General features: G+C 38.8%; 1 protein-coding gene across 3 annotated transcripts; it reads left to right on the plus strand.

The window, feature by feature from the left end:
* The first annotated feature begins 1,209 nt into the window (after positions 1–1,209).
* Positions 1,210–19,496, plus strand: git2b (G protein-coupled receptor kinase interacting ArfGAP 2b). Of its 3 annotated transcripts, XM_058411953.1 has the most exons (20): positions 1,210–1,456; positions 2,485–2,618; positions 2,918–3,030; positions 3,655–3,760; positions 3,907–3,993; positions 7,082–7,212; positions 7,742–7,836; positions 8,206–8,251; positions 8,481–8,532; positions 8,746–8,818; positions 9,231–9,328; positions 10,744–10,852; positions 11,081–11,223; positions 12,548–12,700; positions 13,768–13,980; positions 14,195–14,281; positions 15,428–15,510; positions 16,229–16,408; positions 17,950–18,013; positions 18,369–19,496. In XM_058411953.1, exons 1-20 carry the CDS (start codon positions 1,405–1,407, stop codon positions 18,573–18,575), a joined length of 2,226 nt encoding a protein of 741 aa, XP_058267936.1. In that variant the 5' UTR covers positions 1,210–1,404; the 3' UTR covers positions 18,576–19,496. The 3 variants fall into 3 exon arrangements, with proteins under 3 accessions (XP_058267936.1, XP_058267937.1, XP_058267938.1); XM_058411954.1 differs by lacking the exon at positions 14,195–14,281; XM_058411955.1 differs by lacking the exons at positions 13,768–13,980; positions 14,195–14,281.
* Positions 19,497–20,329: the final 833 nt, after the last annotated feature.

Below are 20,329 nucleotides of genomic sequence, written 5' to 3' on the forward strand. Positions count from 1 at the left end.
CGAGTGGGAAGCTATATTCTGCACACCACTGTTTGTAAAATTGTTGACACCATTACAATTAATATTTAATGAAGTCTCTTTGGAGAAAATAAAAGCCCTAAACCCCTTCCGGGAAACAGGATCAGGATATTAACCTTACATGTTAACATTTCATTTCAATTCAGACCACATGTTTTCAAAAGGGTTCACAATGAAAGACTGAGATGATCAATAAAAAACGTTGATTTTAAGTTGACTGGAAGTATATTTAGACTGATATTTTTATATGCTTCATTTACAATCAAGGCTTAACCTCCTGAGTCAACCAGGATTGGAGCTGACATAACAGATATTCATGATGCCATTAATCTTTACAAGAACTGTTATATAGTCTGACTGATCTGTTATCTATCACCAACTGTGGAAGGAAATTATTAGCACACAATTGGAACATGTTTATTTATTTAGAGTAACTTCTCTTATAATATGCTGGTGCACACTGTACTTAACACTGTCCAAACCTCTGTCCAATTCGTCCATCACTGGGAAGTGACCTCTCCAGGACACTATAACAACATCAGTGTATGCTTTCAGGTCACTTTATTAGTCAAGTCACCTTTATTTACAGAGCACACTTCATAGTTCTGCACACTATTGTCTCTTCACCAGCTGAAGAGAGGTGTGAATTGTTTGCCCAGCAGGGGGCTCACACCCTCCTCAGGTGCCATCACCGTGAGCACGAGCTGCTAAATATATTATACTCTGCACATCGATAAAAATCATCCATTTGTTTATAATGATTGAAAATGTCCAATTACAAATGTCCGATCTAATGCCAGTGTACTTCTAGAAAAGATAAATAATCTGACGATGTAAAAAAAATAAAATAAAATCCTTAGTGTATTTTTTTTTATCTTTGAAAGACAGGGGTCACCCTTGATTGTTATTTGTAATAATAATGACACAAGTATCCAGATAAGTTGCAGTTACTATTAGAAATCATTAAGATGCGAAGACTACACTGAAATTCATGCAAATAATCTAAAGTCACCTTCAGTCAGAAATGTGGATATATTTAGTAATAAAAAAAAAGTCTCAATGAAGAGCAAAAAAACAACAAAAAAAGACATATTACAATTTATTTTTTCGAAAAAGATAAAACTGCTTGTGTAAATCCGTTACTTGATTGGTTGGCAGGTGCTCCGCCTACATACCGTCACCTCTGCATTCCGGAAGTTGGAAAAAAAAATCAGGCTCTAGTGGAGGACCAAAGAACAAGGGCGGAACTGTTTTCATTTATTTCACTTTTTTTAATATCCTGCGGTCGGGTTTCAGCACTGATTATCTTTCTTTAATAATCACAAGTATTGCGTCTCACGAATGTGAAAGAAGAAGAACATTTCGAGGAGTTTTTGCAGTAAAAGGATGTCAATGAGGCCTCGCAATAGGGAAATCTGCGCTGATTGCAGCGCCTCTGGTAAGTCAGCGCTGAACTGAGCTCAACAACGAGTTTATCTTTATTGGCTGCAGGGATAAACAGACTGAATAACAAAACTTAGGTAGATTCAAAGTTAACTACATAAATACAGAGCGCCTGTTTTATTAAAGAATGTTAGACTAGGTTGTTACTTCTTTTGCTTGTTGGTTGGTTAGCCTACTGGCTAAACTGATAGCGAATACGATACATGGAGCCCTTTGTCTTAACGCCAGGACAAGTATATTTTCGGATATTGATTTTTTTTTTTTAAGTCAACATTTTTTGCTTGCCTCATGTAACAATCTCATGTCATGTGCTCAGATTCAGTCCGACGTTCTTTCTTCTTTCCCCAACTGTATTCTGACTAACCCCGCCCCCTACGCTAGGATTGGTTGATTTGAGGGTCCGTTTTGTGGGCCGCTTGTAAATATGAATCATAGCGCAGCAATCTGGAAATTCGTAGCCAATCACAGTGAAAGAGGCGGGACCTTTCCGGAATACGGGCGTCAAGCTGGCTACGATACGTACTCATTGTGCGTTGGACTTATAATAATAACAGTAATAATCTTTATGCATATGCAATTTTTACATTAAAAAATACACAAAGAATAAAACGGTAAACAATGCATACCACGACAGAGAGCTACCAACGGTACCGTACAATGCTAGAGATTAATGACCATCGTCTTTATTTATCATAGTAAAAAAAAAAAAAAAAAAAAAAAAGACTATAGACTTTGTGAAGAATCACGGTGTAGAAAAATAATCAGAGGTGTTCGTACAGCAGAACATTATTTTAACAATCACAATTACTAAAATAGTGACAGGTTTGAACTACCTAAAGTGTTTAACTCTCAGATTCATGGTCATAATGTAATTTGACCCAGGTTGAAGAATTTTACAGGGAAATGTTAAGCAGGTCCATTAAAGTTAAAGTCTGTAACCATGAATCTCAGCCTTAATAGACATTGTTGGGTTGCAAACAAGTCAAATTTGTACTTCTGTTTAATGTCTTTCCTCTTCTTCAGAGCCTCGATGGGCCTCGATCAATAGAGGAGTTCTTATCTGTGATGAGTGCTGCAGTATACACCGAGGTCTGGGTCGTCACAGTTCGCAGGTCCGCCACCTGACTCACACGCCGTGGCCTGCGTCGCAATTACAGGTAACGAGTGTGGTTTTTTTAATGCACAACTGTTTTTCACATTTGGCATGTCTCAGCCTCTGCAGGCTGCGGTCGTTATCAGGAAATGAAGCATTGTGTTGCAGTTCCTCTATTTTAAATAGAATAAAGCTGTGTGGCCTCGTTCTTGTGGCTTCTTTCATGCTGCTGTTCCTTCCTCATCTTCTGCCTTTCTATAACCTTACTCATTATGGACATGAGATGACCGTATATGAATGTTTATCTCGTTAAATATATAAGGGTCCCGTGTAACAGGTCTTGATCTCATCTCTTACTCACAGATGGTCCAGACTTTATATAACAATGGGGCAAATTCGATTTGGGAGCACAGTCTTCTGGACCCTTCCTCAATTATGAGTGGAAAACGCAAAGCCAATCCACAGGACAGAGTGCAGTAAGTCATCCAGTTCATAGAATAGTATAGAAATCACTATATTCTGTGCAACGGATTAGACAGTAGTTTGGTTGTGGACAGTTTAACGGTGTTTGGTGATCTTTGACATGCTTTAAGTAAGGTCTAAAACATTTGATGGCTTCCTGTAATAGGGAAACACTCAACAAAGGGGAGGTATGATGCAGCACAAGATGCTGTTTTTCACCAGAGTTGATTATTTTCCATCAGAGAGCATTTTATCTTCTTAACCTACAGTTTGCCGATGTTCTAATTTAAAGAAAGATACGTCATACCTTTTGTTTTGTTTTTTTTGTACATTTCTGGTTTTATTATGTGTTGCAGAATGAATCGCTTCCTGTTATCGTTTACATTAAAGCAGATGTAATTCAGTCATTGCATCACCAGTTTCCTTTGTAGGTTACTACCAAACAAACACAGCCAGCTTGTCATACTTCCAAGAAACCTCAAAGTCCCATGCCCTGCACTGACACTGGAGACTCCCTTCCAAAAATTGTGTTAGAATAAGCACACATGTCTGACTGACCAATCGGAATCGAGAATTCAACAGCGCTGTGGTATAAAAGAATTTAATGAAGTGTTCATTTCTTACTGTGTCTGTTTTAGTCCCAACAAAACAGAGTTCATAAAGGCCAAATACCAAATGCTGGCTTTTGTTCATCGAATGCCATGTCGTGAGGACGACAGCGTGACTGCAAAGGACCTGAGTAAAGTAAGAGCTAGTTACCAGAAAATTCACTAGAGGCTTATATTTCCTCTTTTCTTTCTCCCCTCAACACATTTCCTCTTTTGAATATGAAACATATCTGAACCTTTCTCAAACCCTTAAGCAAATGATTTCATTTTTTATTTTCACAGCAACTCCACTCCAGCGTGCGGACCGGGAATCTGGAGACTTGTCTCAGGCTGTTGTCTTTGGGAGCGCAGGCAAACTTTTTCCATCCAGTAAGCTGTTTTTTTTTTTTTGTTTTTTTTTGTTCATTTGAGTGATCCACACTTGATCCAAAGGCATTAAAATATGAAAGCAGCAGTAAAAAGAGAAAAAAAAAGAAAGAAATGACATGCCAAGTAAAAAAATATGACCAGGAATAATTTCATGCTAGTAATTCAAGCTCTAAATTAAATTAGAGTAAAATTCTTTGCTTTCATAAGCAACTAATATGACTGAATAGTGACAACAGTGACCTCTTAATGCTTAAGCATAAATGTTTACAGCTATAAATAAGACGTTTCACGTTACCACTCTGGTGTCACCCACTCTGAAATAGAAGTGTGTGCAGTGTGTCACTGTTTTTTATTTCCTCGCACCCACAGAAAGTTTACCTACTTCTGCAACTTTTTTCTCACAAAGTTCACCTCTGCCCCGAGTAAACGAGACACCGCTAAATAAACATGTACTCGAGATTCCCCTCAGTTCTTTCACGTGCACAAAATTTCCCTTAAGCTAAGCATTTATTGAAAGATTGCCTTTCAATTATATATGCTGTGAGAACTAAGACATAAGATATATAAATGTACAAGAGATAATCAAACATATAGATATAAACAAAGAACAACGCTTCCTCAACTAATCCAAACTTTCTTTATTGGCCACGTATTAATTGTGAATTGTAATTTGCATCAAATTATTAAACTTAAACAAAATCTCTCAGTTTATCTGCTTTATCTGTGCAAAAACTCGCCTAATTTCTTTTTCATTCTCAGTCCGAAAAATCACCACTTCAAAGTCTTTATTATGTAAATTAAAATTCAGAAAACATTTCAAACTGTAGAGTAATTAAGTGAAAATTTATATATATATATACACACACACTACCAGTCAAAAGTTTGGACACACCTTTTAATTCAATGTTTTTTGTTTAGGGATTTATTTTCTACATTCTAGAACAATACTGGGGATTTCAAAACTATGAAATAACACACATGGACTTAAGTAATCCATATGTAATGACAACAAAAAACAGTCAGTTGTTATTTTAAGACACGAAGGTCAGGTGTTCTGGAATCGTTCTTGCAAGAACAGTATTGTCAAGTGCATTTGCAAAATCCATCAAGCACCATGATGAAACTGGCTCACATGAAGACCATCCCAGTAAAACAAGACCAAAATTTACCTCTGCTGCAGAGAAGTTCATTTAGAGTTACCAGCCTCAGAAATCACCAATTAACAGCACCTCAGATTAGAGCCGTTATGAAGGCTTTACAGAGCATCAGTAGCAGACATATCTCAATATCAACTGTTCAAACGACATTATTGTGCATTTCGGCCGCCTTCAGCATTGTTTTACAATGTAGAAAGAAATAAACATCAGGAAAGACCATGGAATTAGAAGGTGTGTCCAGACTTTTGACTGGTACTGTATATATAAATCAATATAAACTGTCCGTGACTATGCCAGTTACAGGTATTTGGTGCAAAATGTTTGGGAAGAGGTGATGAAACTTGATTTTTTTTTGCACAGGATTCTTAAAAATGTGTTTATTTATTTTGTGATTGCAACGAGAAATTCCAGATTTTGCAGCGTTTTTTTTTTAATTTGTGATTTTTTTTTGTGCTTCTTTTTCATGTTGCGAAATTGCAAGCCCAAGAAGCTTTAATTAATCCCCTACCAGTGAAGACACATGTAATGACACACGTGTTCGATGCACGTGAAAGGAAGTGTGTTTGGCTCGGTGCTTGTTGTGATGATGTCATGTCAAATCTGTGTAAAAATCTCTGGTAGTTTAAAAAAAATAAATATCTTGATTTTGCAAATTATAAAATAGTGGAGTGACTGATGTTTAGTGGAAGATTGGATACAAAGAATAATTTTGTCTTTAGTAGGTGATTCAGTGATGAATCATGCTCCATGTGTCCAAGATAGAAAGGGTTGTTATTTTTTTCAGGTCTGAAAGCGTTACGTTTCAGATAAAAAAACGTTTCCACTGGATTTGCATACGGTAGATTGATCATATAAAAACATGTAGCAGCAGTACAGATACAGGTCAAAAGTCTGAGGTAATGTTCAGTTTAAACATCATCTGCTGATCTCCTGGGATGGATTTTTAGTCTCTAGAGTTTATAGTTAATGGTGTGGAAAACAAAAAAACATCAGATGAATTGCCAGCAGTTCTGTTTTTGATGAGAGAGGTCAGATGAGCATGGTCACGTTAACTCAACTAAACACTCTACAAGTGTGATGAGCAGAAAAGCATCTCTGAACAAGTGAAACCTCAGGCCAGGAGACCACAACAGTAAAAAAAAAAAAAAAACCACATCAGGTTTAACCAAGAATAGTGACATGGGTCTACAATGAACGAAATCTTGCTGAATGTGTGTGGTGAACATTCTGTTCATTGCACAGCTCCGTGATTGACTGAATGGACCTGTATAAATTATCAAGAGGTTGCTATCATCATAAATAAGGCACTTTGTTTGCAAATGATAAACTTCAGTCTGAAAATTCTCAAAAAGCCTGTTGGGTAATGTAAGAAAACTGCATAATAGTACAGTTTCTTGAGAAACAGGACATAGAGGATGGAAGTGTTTCGTGATTACATCACCATCTGATCTTCGAGATGATCTTCAGGTTTTGCGGTTTGTAAAATTCCTGAATGAGCAATGCTTAGTGTTGCTTACGCTCAATGCTCTTGCCACTGAATTCTGAAGTATCAGTGCAGTCTTTTAATCTGTCTATTTCACCTGCATTTAGGTGGCTGCATCTGTTTCAGGTGACAATAGAGCAGCCGTGTAAATAAGTTTGCATGCACCACATTTCAATCAGTTGCATGCAACAGGAGAGCGGTTCATTTTTTGCCATACGCACGCGCGCAAACCCACAAACACTGACAACCCACACACACACACAGTATGGTGCAAATAAGGTTTTCTAAACAGCAGTCCAGACTACACACACACTTCAGATTAACCTTTATGAATTTGTTTGTTTTAAATGAGAGCACGTCGTGTGTTCTGTCTAGAGTGCAGCTGATTGTCGACACACACAATCTCCTGGTAGTCATTAACAGCAATTACACTCTTGTCCATCCATAGGAGAAAGGGAACACTCCATTACACGTGGCGGCCAAAGCGGGTCAGCTTCTCCAAGCCGAGCTCCTGACTGTGTACGGCGCAGACCCTGGCGCTCCAGACAGCAGCGGAAACACGCCTATCGATTATGCAAGGTCAGCCGTTTTCACCACATACAAGAGGCAATTTGCATGAAAGATCAGATTATTCTGTTTAGTTTGTCAGTGCGCATAAATAAATTGTGGTTCAATTCAGCATTTAAAAAAATAAACAAGAAAAAACCTTCAGCGAAGTTTGTTTACTTTCTGCAGTTCAGGAGTTGATTTCTTTATGGTGGTCTGATGGAGGTAGTTTTGGCCCACCTTTATGTGAAGAATTACTAGCATGGTTCGACCGCAGAGTGAAAGCGATTCGATTCTGCATTTTTCCACAGGATGTGATCCATGCTGAATTTTGGGTTAAGGGTATATGCAAGTTCCTAAACTGAGTCACGACCTAAAAAGGAAAAAAATGCAAGCAAGAAAGAAAGAAATATTGACTGTGAGACATCTGGGATTGATTTTGAATTGAGGAATCATTCACACCAGGGTTATATTATTTGTATATTAGTAACCATTTACATGTTTGTTTGTTTTTTACGCAAACACTAAAGTTTTAATATAAAACATAAATCTTGCTTCTCAGACAAGCCGGTCATCAGGAGCTGGCTGACAGACTGGTGGAGATCCAGTACGAACTGACAGACAGATTAGCCTTCTACCTGTGTGGAAGAAAACCAGGTAAACTGATATGTTAATGCCCCGAACATATTGGATGTGGAAATCAAAATCATAAATATTTGACACTGTTTTCATTTTCTCCTGACACTTCCTCGCTCGCTCAGGCCTCCTACCGGCAGCGCAAAAGCCGAATAATTTGAATCTTTCATTCGTACGCCGACTCTGATCGATTTCACGCAGCCGTCTTATTTCCTCTGTAGATGTGACCTGCTGTTTATTCATAACACAAGCCAGTGAATCATTTTGCATCAAATAAATCTGTGTCTAGGGGTGATGAGAGAACAGGAAGTGAGAATATAATAGTACGACTTATTTTGCAATTTTCTATTCAATTATAGAGACATGACCGTTACGCTTTTTTGCTTGCAGATCACAAAAATGGACAACATTTTATAATTCCTCAGATAGCAGACAGGTAAGATTTAAACCATTATATAATAACAGGATGATTGTAATGTCAAAAGATTTTAGTGTAACTAAAGGTATGGGTTTTTCTCCTTGCTCACTTTAAACATGGAAGGAATGTGTAAGTATAAAACATGATGATATTTTAGTTCCGGTGAAACATTTGCAAGTGTTAGAAACTCTTCAAGAGGAAAGTGTATAATATATTAAAGTGTGTTTTTCTGTCTGTTTTGATATAGCACTCTGGATTTAACCGAATTGGCTAAAGCTGCAAAAAAGAAACTCCAATCAGTAAGTTACATTTGTGCTGAAATTGCGTTTAACTACTATATTTAACTGATGATTGATTGACTGGGTTGGGGGTGTTAATGTTTCATTTGTGATGATACGACTCTTCTAACTTTCATGCACTAGATGGTACAGTACAAAGTGTGTAGTACATCATTTGGGACACAACTTCAGATCAGATTGTCTGCTTTCATCATCATTTTTTGTTAATTCCAGCTTAGCAATCATCAGTTTGAAGAGCTGGCGATGGATGTTTACGATGAGGTGGACAGAAGAGAAACCGATGCAGGTTGGTTAACATTATTTTTCACAGGGCAAAACGGATCTCTCTTTATCAGTGTGGTGTCAAATTTGCTGCTTTCATGTTTTATGAGCTGAAGCGGCTCTGGGGACGTGTTGCAGTGTAACCATATGAGCGCTTTTAGTATGTAGCATCAGTCAACTACGTAGCTTAGCTTGTGGTCTAGACCAGATGTATTACACTCAAACAAAGAATAGTTGAATTTTGCTGACGAGATGGTTGTTTGGCATCGCTGTAAGATTGGAGGCAGAAATTCAACAGAATTTGTGATTGAAAATGTCATAAATCTCACTAATCAAAACCATTTGTCACTGTCCTCCATGCTCTGAAATACTGTTCATTATGTGGTTTGCAGTTCTGTTTGATTGTTCTTGATGATAATTTCTCATCATGATTACAGTGTGGCTTGCCACTCAGAACCACAGCACTCTGGTGACTGAAACCACAGTGGTTCCCTTTCTCCCAGTCAACCCGGAATACTCATCCACTAGGAACCAGGTAAACCAGTGGCGCCGCTTTTTTCTACACTCTTACCATGTAAATTATGAAATGAAGAAGTTTTCAGACATCAGCTCTTTTTTAAATTTTTTCTATCCATCTCTCTATTTGTAGCTTTCAGAGAAAGCACCAATAGTGAAGTTTTTAGTGTTTAAAAGTTCATGTTTTTCTTCCAGTAGTAGTTTGTTTTGCAGACAGCAGAGGGCTCTAGACATTACAAACTTTTTACAAATTTGTTTCATGCCTTTAGTATTATATAGCTTTGTGAAACAGTATACTTTATATTATTGCTTTTAGTTAATACTATCTGTCCATTAAAAACAATTTGTACCTGGGCTTAGGGTTTCTGTTTTGTTCACACTGTGTAAGGAATGTACACCGACCAGGCATAACATTATGACCAGCTGCCTAATATTGTGTTGCACTGTGTATTCTGACACCTTTCTATCAGAACCAGCATTAACTTCTTCAGCAATTTGAGCAACAGTAGCTCGTCTGTTGGATCGGATCACACGGGCCAGCCTTTGCTCCTCACACGCATCAATGAGCCTTGGTCGCCCATGACCCTGTTACCGGTTCACCACTGTTCCTTCCTTGAACCACCTTTGATTGATACTGACCACTGCAGACCGGGAATACCCCACAAGAGCTGCAGTTTTGGAGATGTTCTGATCCAGTCGTTTAGCCATCACAATTTGGCCCTTGTCAAACTTACTCAAATCCTTACACTTGCCCATTCTTCCTGCTTATAACACATCAACTTTGAGGACAAAATGTTCACTTGCTGCCTAATATATCCCACCCACTAACAGGTGCCATGATGAGAAGATAATCCGTCTTATTCACTTCCTCTCAGTGTTCATAATGTTATGCCTGATTGGTGTATATAATTAGGATAATATATATAATAGGGAAATAGTGACTAAATGATGTGATGCTGCATATATCAAGTAGTTACTACTTTCCAATAGCAGCATGTCTTCGAAGTCTTTTATCTTTTGACAAGTTACTGTTATCATTTTATGCTTTCTCAGTCTCTCTCTCTCTCTCTCTCTCTCTCTCTCTCTCTCTCTCTCTCTCTCTGGAGACAACAAAAAAACACACTCAGCATGTCTTACTTCCTGACTCTTAAAAAGTACCTTACAAACTCCAACCAAAAATGTTAATGTAACATTTCCTTACAGATCGTTGCTATAGAAACGATATTCAAAGGAGTATTCAAATGATATTCATCATAAGCATATGATTCTCCACATTACTGTCTGAGCTGCTGTTTTAGAAACTTCTAGAGATCTGTTTGAGAAAAAGATCTGGCCAATCAGAGCGGAGAATTTGTATTTGAATGGTGTAATCAGGTCCTTATCGCTTTATATGACCATACTGTTATACACAATCACACCTGTCTTCTGATGCAGGGCCGGCAGAAGCTTGCGAGGTTCAACGCTCACGAGTTTGCTACACTTGTGATAGACATTTTAACCGACGCAAAGCGCCGCCAGCAAGGGAATTCCCCGGATGTCAAGGGTGAGAGGAAATGTTAAAGAACAAAAACATTGTGTTTTTATTGTGTCCCTTATTTTCTGTTTTCGCTGTTCCTGTAAAATATTTATTACTAATATCACACTTCTTCAGTTCATTTTTTTTCTCTTTTTTTTGTCTGTTATTTTTGCATGTGCTACATTTTAAACGTATAGCAGGTGACCTAACGATAACTCGGTTATTTCCTATCTCCTTTCCTTTTCTTTCTCTCAGATAACGTAGAGCTGATTCTGAAAGATATCGGCAGCCGCCTCGGGAATGAGAGCCAAGAGGTGGAACAGCCCGATTACGACAGCGTGGCATCCGATGAAGATGCAGAACGGGAGCCGGGCTCAGGGAAAGATGAGAGGACCAAGGTTTGTCGCTCCTATAAATATCTGTGCAATGCGGAGCCTAATTTGCATCAGCAGTCTGGCTCGGCTTTGCACGATCATATGGTCTAATCGATCCTCATGATCCTCCTGCTGTTCTGTGGAGATACTGCGTGCTGTCCTGCATTTTTATTGCACAGAGCTCGTGCTAATCAGCTGCTTACACTTACCCTGCATTTATATACAACCGTTTCTCGCCAGTCTCTCATCTGCCGTCATTCCCTTGACGTTACTCCTAAGGGCTGATCCACTACTTTTATTAGCGCTGGTGAAGTTTATTAGATGAGCCCTGTGTGGGTTGACTGATTGAACGACTAAATTTTCAGAGCCGATCTTACCCAGAAGCCATAGCCAGCTTTTTAAACAGCAGACAGGAAAAAAATACATACCCTCATTTAAACCTAATAGAACCCATTTAGCTTGGTGTTTAATGCGCTATTTTTTAATGTGATCATTCTTTTTAACACTGCATCGGGGTGGCTGATAAATTCGCTTTCAATCTTACCAATTAGGTTTCACAATTACTTTCAGTGTCATTAACCTCACCAGTCGATGTGCAGGTCATTTAAGTTTAGTCTGTTTTTAAGCTTACTTCAGTGCTTCTGTTTTCCTGGTTACTGTAATAGTCGAGATCCTTTAGTGGTATAATGAAAGAAGATGAACTAGACATTAAAAAATTATAAACTGCAGTTGAATATAGAGGTTTTTTTTAAATGATTGGTTTTGTTTGGATAGGCATAACACAATTATTATTTCTTTATGTAGGTAGCTCAATGTATGCATTTTCTCTCTTGCCTGCTAGATGTGTGTAGCTATTACAGATGTGCAGAATTGACAGAAATGATTATACTGATACATATTAGATTCATTGATATAAAGGGTGGACTGCAGAAATTTGTCCAAATGTGTGTGTAATTATTATTGATATTTAACAGAACACAGAAAAATAATAATATATAAAACTGCACATTAGTAATACTCTGCATAAATCAAAGGCATTCACATTTATTGCATCATTACATTTAGCTCATTTTATATAACTGAGCAGTTGAGTGTTATGGGACTTGCTCATGGGCCCAGCAGTGACAGCTTGGTGGTGCTGGGGTTCAGACTTACAGCCTTCGGAACAGTAGTCCAACATCTGAAACCCCAAGCTACTTCTTCCCTGTTACACAGATAGTGTACAAATCATACATTTGTTCGTATCACGGGCCGAAATGTTACATATGAAATAATAAAAATAGACAAAGGCATGTTTGGACTGTACGGAAACCCTTGCTTCAGTCTCTCCTTATCTCTCTACCACCAGAGCTCAGAGTCCTCCGACCTGTCTGACGGCCCCATCACCATGCAGGAGTTCATGGAGGTTAAGAATGCCCTGAATGCATCCGAGGCCAAGATCCAGCAGCTGCTGAAGGTCAACTGCCACCTGAGCGAGGAGCTAAGGCACATGCAGAGCAAGGTGGGTGACCCTGCCCCAATCTTTGCCCTGGCAGCTCGCACCCTGATCCAGCTTCAGCTACATGTGGGAAGCCTGCTAGCTGGGTTGCTTAGCTGCTGCGCTTATCTGATCCTCGCTTGTTATGCTGCTCGCTGGGGCTGCTGCTAAGCATTTTAGATGAGGAGGCAGATAGTGTGTCTTCACCCGCAGTTTCGTATTACAGGTCTGTCTCTTCAGCGCTTACAGTACAAACAGAGCGGCATTTTAGATTAAAATGAGCGAGGAAAAAGTCTGCAGTTATTGTATTTTAACTGCTTGACAAATCTTTCAATCTTTTGTTTGATGCCAGACCTGTTCAACCAATAGATTAGATTTTTTTAAAATAAAAAATCTACAAATTTATTTAGTCCATGACAGCAGTGCTTGAACATACTCTCTAACAAATACAGAGATAACACTGCACTGTCACTGACCTGTTTAACCTTCGTGTGTCATGAATGTCTCAATAATTCAGGTCATTTTCTAGCAACGTAGTTGTAAAGTTTGTTTTAAAACTACAAAGAATGCACTGAAAGTTTGGGAATCTTTAAGTGAATATGGCTAAAAATGAGAGTGTCTGTTTTCACATGATATTCCAGTCAACCTGTAGATCAGGGATAATAATATAATTATATATTTTTAATTTTAATTAAGGTTCATTACCTCATATCTGTTTTAATTAAGCATAAATTAATGCATCGATTGAGTGCTTTTAAATAAAAAAATTTTTTTAAAGGTTTTTCTTTTTGTATTTTAATTAGTGTTATTAATGTAACAGTACAAAAATCGAATTAAAAGCATAAGAAACCACCAGTTTTCTGTTTCGGTGTTTAGTTTGAGATGCCTTGACATTCTGTGTGTGTTCAGTGAGAGTATGAATTAGAGATGAGGGACAATTAAAAAAACACATTTTATTTCGATCAGGTCTGACTATAAATTCTTTAAAATGCCATATCATATCAGTTCTAATCAAATAACAAAATAAACGGACCGGGACATAAAGGTTACAGGCACAAACGTCTTCGCGTGTGTGTTTGCTTCGTCTCCAGCTGAACTCCCTGCAGAACGAGAACAGCAATCTGAAATGGCAGGGCGCCAACAGCCTGGCGCACCCGCAGGAGCCGCAGCGACGGGCCCCGCCCCGCGGAGGCAGAGCCATGTCCATGTACGAGACAGGCTCGGGCATGAAGCACTACCATGCCAGAGCAGACGGTGCACATCCCGAGCCTGGCAGCCTCACCCTCCAGTCCCTTCCTCCTGGTGTAAGTGCAATTGATAGAGAACACGCCATGCTTGATTTGTGGCTCGAGTGTGATTTTACAGCATTCACAGCATTCTGTGTATGAGATTCAGTTGCTTATATTCTGTTCATGTGATTGTCCCATTGACCCAGGCCTTGTTTTGTTTGTACATCAACACACTCCTTTCAGTTATAATATTTATGGAAATAGACAACTTGATCTGAACCCTTTCTAGATTGGGAAGGGTCCCTCCATGGGTGCCTCCTCCCTCCCCACCTTCCCTTCCACCCTGTCCTGGGCGTGGGACGAGCGAGCCCAAAGGGTGAAGTACTCGCTCCTCTACTGCCTGGCTTCCTTTCTTCCAGTTTTCACTCTTTTTCCTCAGCCCACCTCCACCCACTGCTCCACTCCTTCCAGCTCTGCAGATCTGCATGCACTCCTATCTGTACACACACCACCGTTTCAGTCCACAGTTATCTCTTTGTCAGAGATGCAGGGTTTGCAATAGACTGCTTCTTTGTGCTTGCTGCATTTACGACCACTGTGAAGGCACACTGGCTGAAAAGCTTTGCTCACTGATAATGCCTGATGTGTAAAAGTGTCTAGAAGTGCCTACTACCAACAACTGTTGCTTTTTTATGTCGTGCTTTGAGTTAGTTAGTTATAACCAAAGGTTGTAACTAGGGCTGCAAATTTTAAGGGATTTGAGTGGTATTGGGATTGAGTATGTTGAACATAAACAAATTCTCTTCTGTGGATTTTTGAATAATTGACAATGATGTAATATCCAAATCATCATCATGTATCAGTTTATAGTTACTTACGTTTATCAGTTATAAGTACTGATGTAGATCATCCATGAAACAAGATATTCTCATTTGCGTTATAGCAGCTGTAAACATTCATTCCCTCAATAGCCTCTATTTTTTTCTCCTTTTTTTAGGGGAGTCATGTGACTGAAAAACTGAGTAAAAGAAGACTTTCCTGTGGTGGAATACGTACTATTAAAAATTACTGTTATAATTTACAGGCTTTTTCCATTAACCTTCAATAAAAAATCTCCTCACAGAAAACTTCCTCATATTAAAAATTATATGGAATTTATTGGAAATTACGGAACATCTCCTGACCAATCAAAATCGAGAATTCGTCAGCGCTGTGTGAAGTCTTTTGAATGATGATGTTAATGAAGGATGAAGTGATAATCATTAGTACTATAGAAGCGCAAACAGTTTTGAAGTAGTGGACTCAAGACTCTTGGACTCACAAGTGTGTACATCTGTAGTGATTTGATGTGTTCGGTCTAATAACGCACACATGAGGAATGCCTCTCTGCTGCAGCCTGGCCTGCCGCTAACATGCCTGTGTCTCTTGCAAGCCCTGTAGTAATTCTCTGTAACAGTGAAACCTCTGTGATGGTTTAGGGTTTAAAGGTAGACCTCTCATTACTATTCTTCTCCCTAAACAGAGGTCCGGGGTGGAGGGAAAGGGCAGCACCTCCGAGAGCGACTATGATAACACACCCAACCATGCCGAGCTGGACGACTCCAGGTACGGCCTCTCGTGTAGGACAAATATTGAGGGAAGCCAGGCTTTATAATTGTTCTGACTTTGAAAAAACAATTATAGCAGGCTTATATGTCATTTTTTATGTCCTTAAACATTTACCATTAAATGTTTGATATAAATATCCAAGACAATGGCAAAAAACATTACACACAAGACCAGTAAAGCGGCAGACATCAGAGTTTGCAAAGGAACGTCAGTGATGCTTTACTATAAAATCTGTTACTCAGTTTGAAAAGTCACCACTTTTCAACAGGTTTGAATCCAAAAAAACATCTGGTCTACTATGATCATAACCGATGGATTCATAATGACAGAGCTAATGAGGTGGATGTTTGAAAATGTTGTCTAATAAGCTGTTTAAGAGAAACTGCAAAATTTGTGCACTGTTTTTTATTTACACAAAGCAAATTTAAGAGTTAAAAGTCAATATTAATTATATAACTAAACGACACCAGACATCACGGCAATATTAAAGATTGTGAGACAGAATGAATGACAGAATATTACATTTATTCAGATATCACATTTAAGAGAAGCCTCAGACCAGCTGTTAGGATAAGCACATCTGGAAATCCCTTAATCATGATCTTTAATTTTAGCCAGGTGGGTTAGATTAGAACTCCATAGCATCAGATCTTCCAGAAGCCAAGTCATACCCGGTGGCCTGTCCAAATCTCATCATTAACGCTGTTTGTTTCAGGCCGAGCATTCCCAGAAGTGGTGGCCGGCTTGGAGAGGGAGCTATCCCTGAATCGGGTGACTTTGAGAGCGAGACGGACTCGGCGCTGCCCTCCACCGAGGACGTCATCAGCAAGACCGAGCAGATCACCAAGAACATCCAGGAGCTGCTGCGTGCCGCACAGGAGAACAAACAAGAGAGGTGAGTACACACAGAGAAAAAAGACATACACACAATCATTCTCTCTCTCTCCCTCTCTCTCTCTCACATACATACACACCCACACCCACACACAAACAGACCTATCTGTCTTCCTTATTTGAAGTCTCAAATCATCACTGTTATGAGTATGAAAAGTGGAACTGAGAGGAGACAGATGCATGCTTTTGGAAATTCTCTCTATTTCTCAGTCCTCCTATAATCCTGTTTTCACTTTCTGTCACCGATGCTGTGTGTGTGTGTGTGTGTGTGTGTGTGTGTGTGTGTGTGTGTGGTGGGTGGACACCCCAGCCCGGGTTGTTTCAGTGGTCTTCTGCCCTGTGCTGAGCTGCAGGCGGACTCGTCCTGGTACTGTTTGCTCGGAGGCCACAGCGGCTCCTTTGTCCGGGTGCTGAGTGTTTTGCGAGTGTGTTAAATGCAGCTGCCATTCATAACTGCACAGCATGCATTTATAACAAATCAGCCATTTGCATTGAGGCTACGCCACGCATGCTTTACTTTATAGAGAGGATAATCAAACCAAATCAGCTCGGCCCTTTTACAATTAGATTTGTCTTTGGTTGAGATATTTATTTGACACAACAAATAGCATCTCCTAGCAACAGTAGTTTAGTTCCTGCTTTTAACACTACTGCACTTTTCTGCTTCCTGTTTGTGTGAGGTCAAAAATATGAAGAGGGAAATGATTCACCATGTACTGTTTCGTAGTCGTTAGAGTGAAACAGTGTTGAAGCGGAGAAACTGTTCCACACTGTGGTCGATTACTTCACAATAATCAGAATTAAACCACAATTAATTGCTAAAATTCCAAAGAAAAATTTCATTAAACAAAGTCCTTGTACGTTTTTATCACTTTATAGTTGCATTTTATGATGTGAAAAATCCATCACCACAATTATAACAGTTTAAATATTTCTTCTCTCTATTATTTTTCTTTCTCTCTCGACTATAATAAAACAGAAGACTTAACTTGGATACTCTCTACAAAAACCGGAATCTCACCATATCAACAAATCAAACATTTTTAGAATTTGTCCATGATTAGACTTATGTTTTGTGGAATGTCCTTCATGGGAGTCCTTGTGTAAGTTGTTATACATAGATGTTATATACATAGTTGTTATAGAAAAAAAATGCTCATTAGAAAGAGCGCATTAATATAGTAAACCTGCTGTTATTTAAAAAATATTAATCAACCGCTTCTGACCAACCAAATTACAGCATTCGCCAGGGCTGTGATATAAAGTGTGTATAAATTTGTGTGCATGTTTGTGTTTTTTTTTTTTTTCTTTGGATTGTTATGCTGATTTGTCTTATAAATAATTCCCGTATTAATCGCACAGCTTAAATCAGAGCCTAGTTTAAGGGTTTTTTTTAAGATTTAGATATTAAATAATTAATCTCACGTTCTATAATTTCGATTTTTGAGTGTTTTTTTCTTTAACCCTGCATTTTGTGCATTTTCATGACACATCGATCTGGCAGCCAAGTGAATTCTGTTTGTTTTTTCCTCTCCTGTCCAGCTTCGTCCCATGCTCCGAAAGAATCCATCTAGCTGTGACGGAAATGGCCACCCTGTTTCCGAAGGTAAGGCTGCGCAGCCCGGACTGCGGGTTTATGGATTTCTCATCATAGCTGTCTGGTATGAAAAATGTTTTCAGAGCAAGAGCACTGAATTGGAGTCGGCATTTTTACGACACATTTTAAAGAGAGAAATAACTAAACCGGGTTTCGGTTTATGGGGATCATTTGCATGTTGTTCTGCTTCATTTACTTAATGCTTAAAGTGGAAGAATCTCCCATTTTTCATGTTTGTCGAAACTCGTCCACGGTACCGCATAGTGCCATCAGTTTCATTTACATCTTTTTTTTTTTTTTTTTAGATATCTCTTTTATATTTAACGTTTTATATTAAGCATGTGTTGTCCTTTGCACCTTCTAGAGGCCGAGTTCAGAGATGGTGCGCGGCTCCCTGCGGCTGCTGACCTCCAGCGCCAGCCGACTGCAGGGCGAGTGCCAGCGAGCGGCACCGGCCGACTCCTGCCCCGCCGACTCCCAGCTGGTCACGCAGCAGCTCATCCAGTGCGCCTACGACATTGCCAAGGCCGCTAAGCAGCTCGTCACCGTCACCACCAAAGAGAGCAACTGAGCCACTCGCCTTTTCCCGTCCTTTTCATTTCAACGCGGACGACGTCACCCGTCGCCGTCAAGTTTCATATATTTTCTTTTTTTTTTTACAGCATCAGTATTATGAAAATATTTTTGTTATATTTTTTATTTAAAGGAATTTGACTCATAGTGCCTGTTAACCAAATTTTAAGTTATAACCTTGCAGGCCAATAGTTTTTACATGTGACCATCATGTAGCTCAGTCCGTGCTGCCGTTCTCTGGTAACAAATGGTGTCAAATGGTCATGTGACAGTGCAGTTTCTTGTGGTAAAATTAAAACCCAGCCATAATTTGTGAATACTTAGTCCTACCTGTGTGAAAAACCATTTCAACTCTTGTTTTGTGACTAAACAAATGTACAGTATCAGAAGTCTATGACGTCTTTACTTGTAACGCTGAAGTCTATAAGCTGTAATACCTCATACATATATAAATATATACATAGTCGATTGTGCCGGGCCTCCTGTTACCGTGCTCCAGAGACTTCAGACACCAATTCTGATTTTGACACAAACCACATTTATTTCTGCTTTTTCAACAGCTTTGTTGCGCAAAACAAAAAAAAAATGCTTCGCTGTCGTTTTCACTTGCGTTTATTTGTAATTGTGCTTTGTGCAATTATGAATGGAGATTCATCCAAAGGATGTGTGTTCGGTTGCCTTGTGTCTCAAAATCCATCAGCAGTTGCGCTTGTGATTTCTTTATGTGGTGCTAATAGCGTGTCTCATACTCCAGTATATTGTATATTATATAAATGCTGCTACGCTGTCTCCTACATATGCAACTAATAAGGTGGTGTTGGCTCAGTTCCATCTGCGTACAGGGATAACAAAAACCGTGACGGTTTAGCTTCTGTGAAAACCTTGCCATTGAATATAATAAACCAGAATTTATAACATGCTTATTTTTTATGTGTGATTGTTGTTTGTTTAGAACATGAATAAAATATGGAAGGGGAAAAACATTTATTAAAGAATGATGCATCATTTTCAGCCACGAATAATTGTGTTGTAAGTTATGCTACAAGTTACTGTTATTACTTGTGTTGTATAATAGTCACCAGCCTCTCACTTGTCTCTATATGTTAATAGAAAAACAACAACAAAAACACAGCTTGTCGTATTACAGTCAAGCCCTCTGTCCTGAAGGCTTTTCCCCAGAAATGATAAAATGAAAAGCATCAGCTTTAAGTGCTGACACTGGAGACTCCTTCTTATCGACAATGACATGTCTTTTAATCGAGTCAGTCTCTATGTGAGTTGTTACTTTGAGAAATGAACATGTTTCAACACAAGAGAATTCACATGTACCTGGGATTTTTCCTGCAGCTGTAACTAAAGCCAGAGCTGCTGTTACAGAATATTAATTACACCTTCTTAAAAGCAACTTTAGATTTAAGAATTAAACAGAACTATGGTGTAATAAGAGTTTTAACTTTAATTCTGAGATTAAAATCTCAAAGTGGTCAAAGATGACTTGAACGACAAAATCAAGTATTTATAACAAAGTATATTAACGAGCCAGTGTCCAAAACACTAACTGACTGTTATAAGTATATAAAAATATATATCTTTTTATAGTACATTACACGGTCACTGTGTCTCTGTACACACTGTATATCCATGAAGAATCCAGAGTTTAACTGCATTGCAATAAATGGTGATTAATATATATAAATGCACTTTTATTTATTTTAATATTTCGCTGTTGCCGGTGAAAACACTCATCTACCA

Source organism: Hemibagrus wyckioides, linkage group LG16 (genome assembly GCF_019097595.1).
Source record: "Hemibagrus wyckioides isolate EC202008001 linkage group LG16, SWU_Hwy_1.0, whole genome shotgun sequence".
In the NCBI taxonomy this organism is placed as follows: domain Eukaryota; kingdom Metazoa; phylum Chordata; class Actinopteri; order Siluriformes; family Bagridae; genus Hemibagrus; species Hemibagrus wyckioides.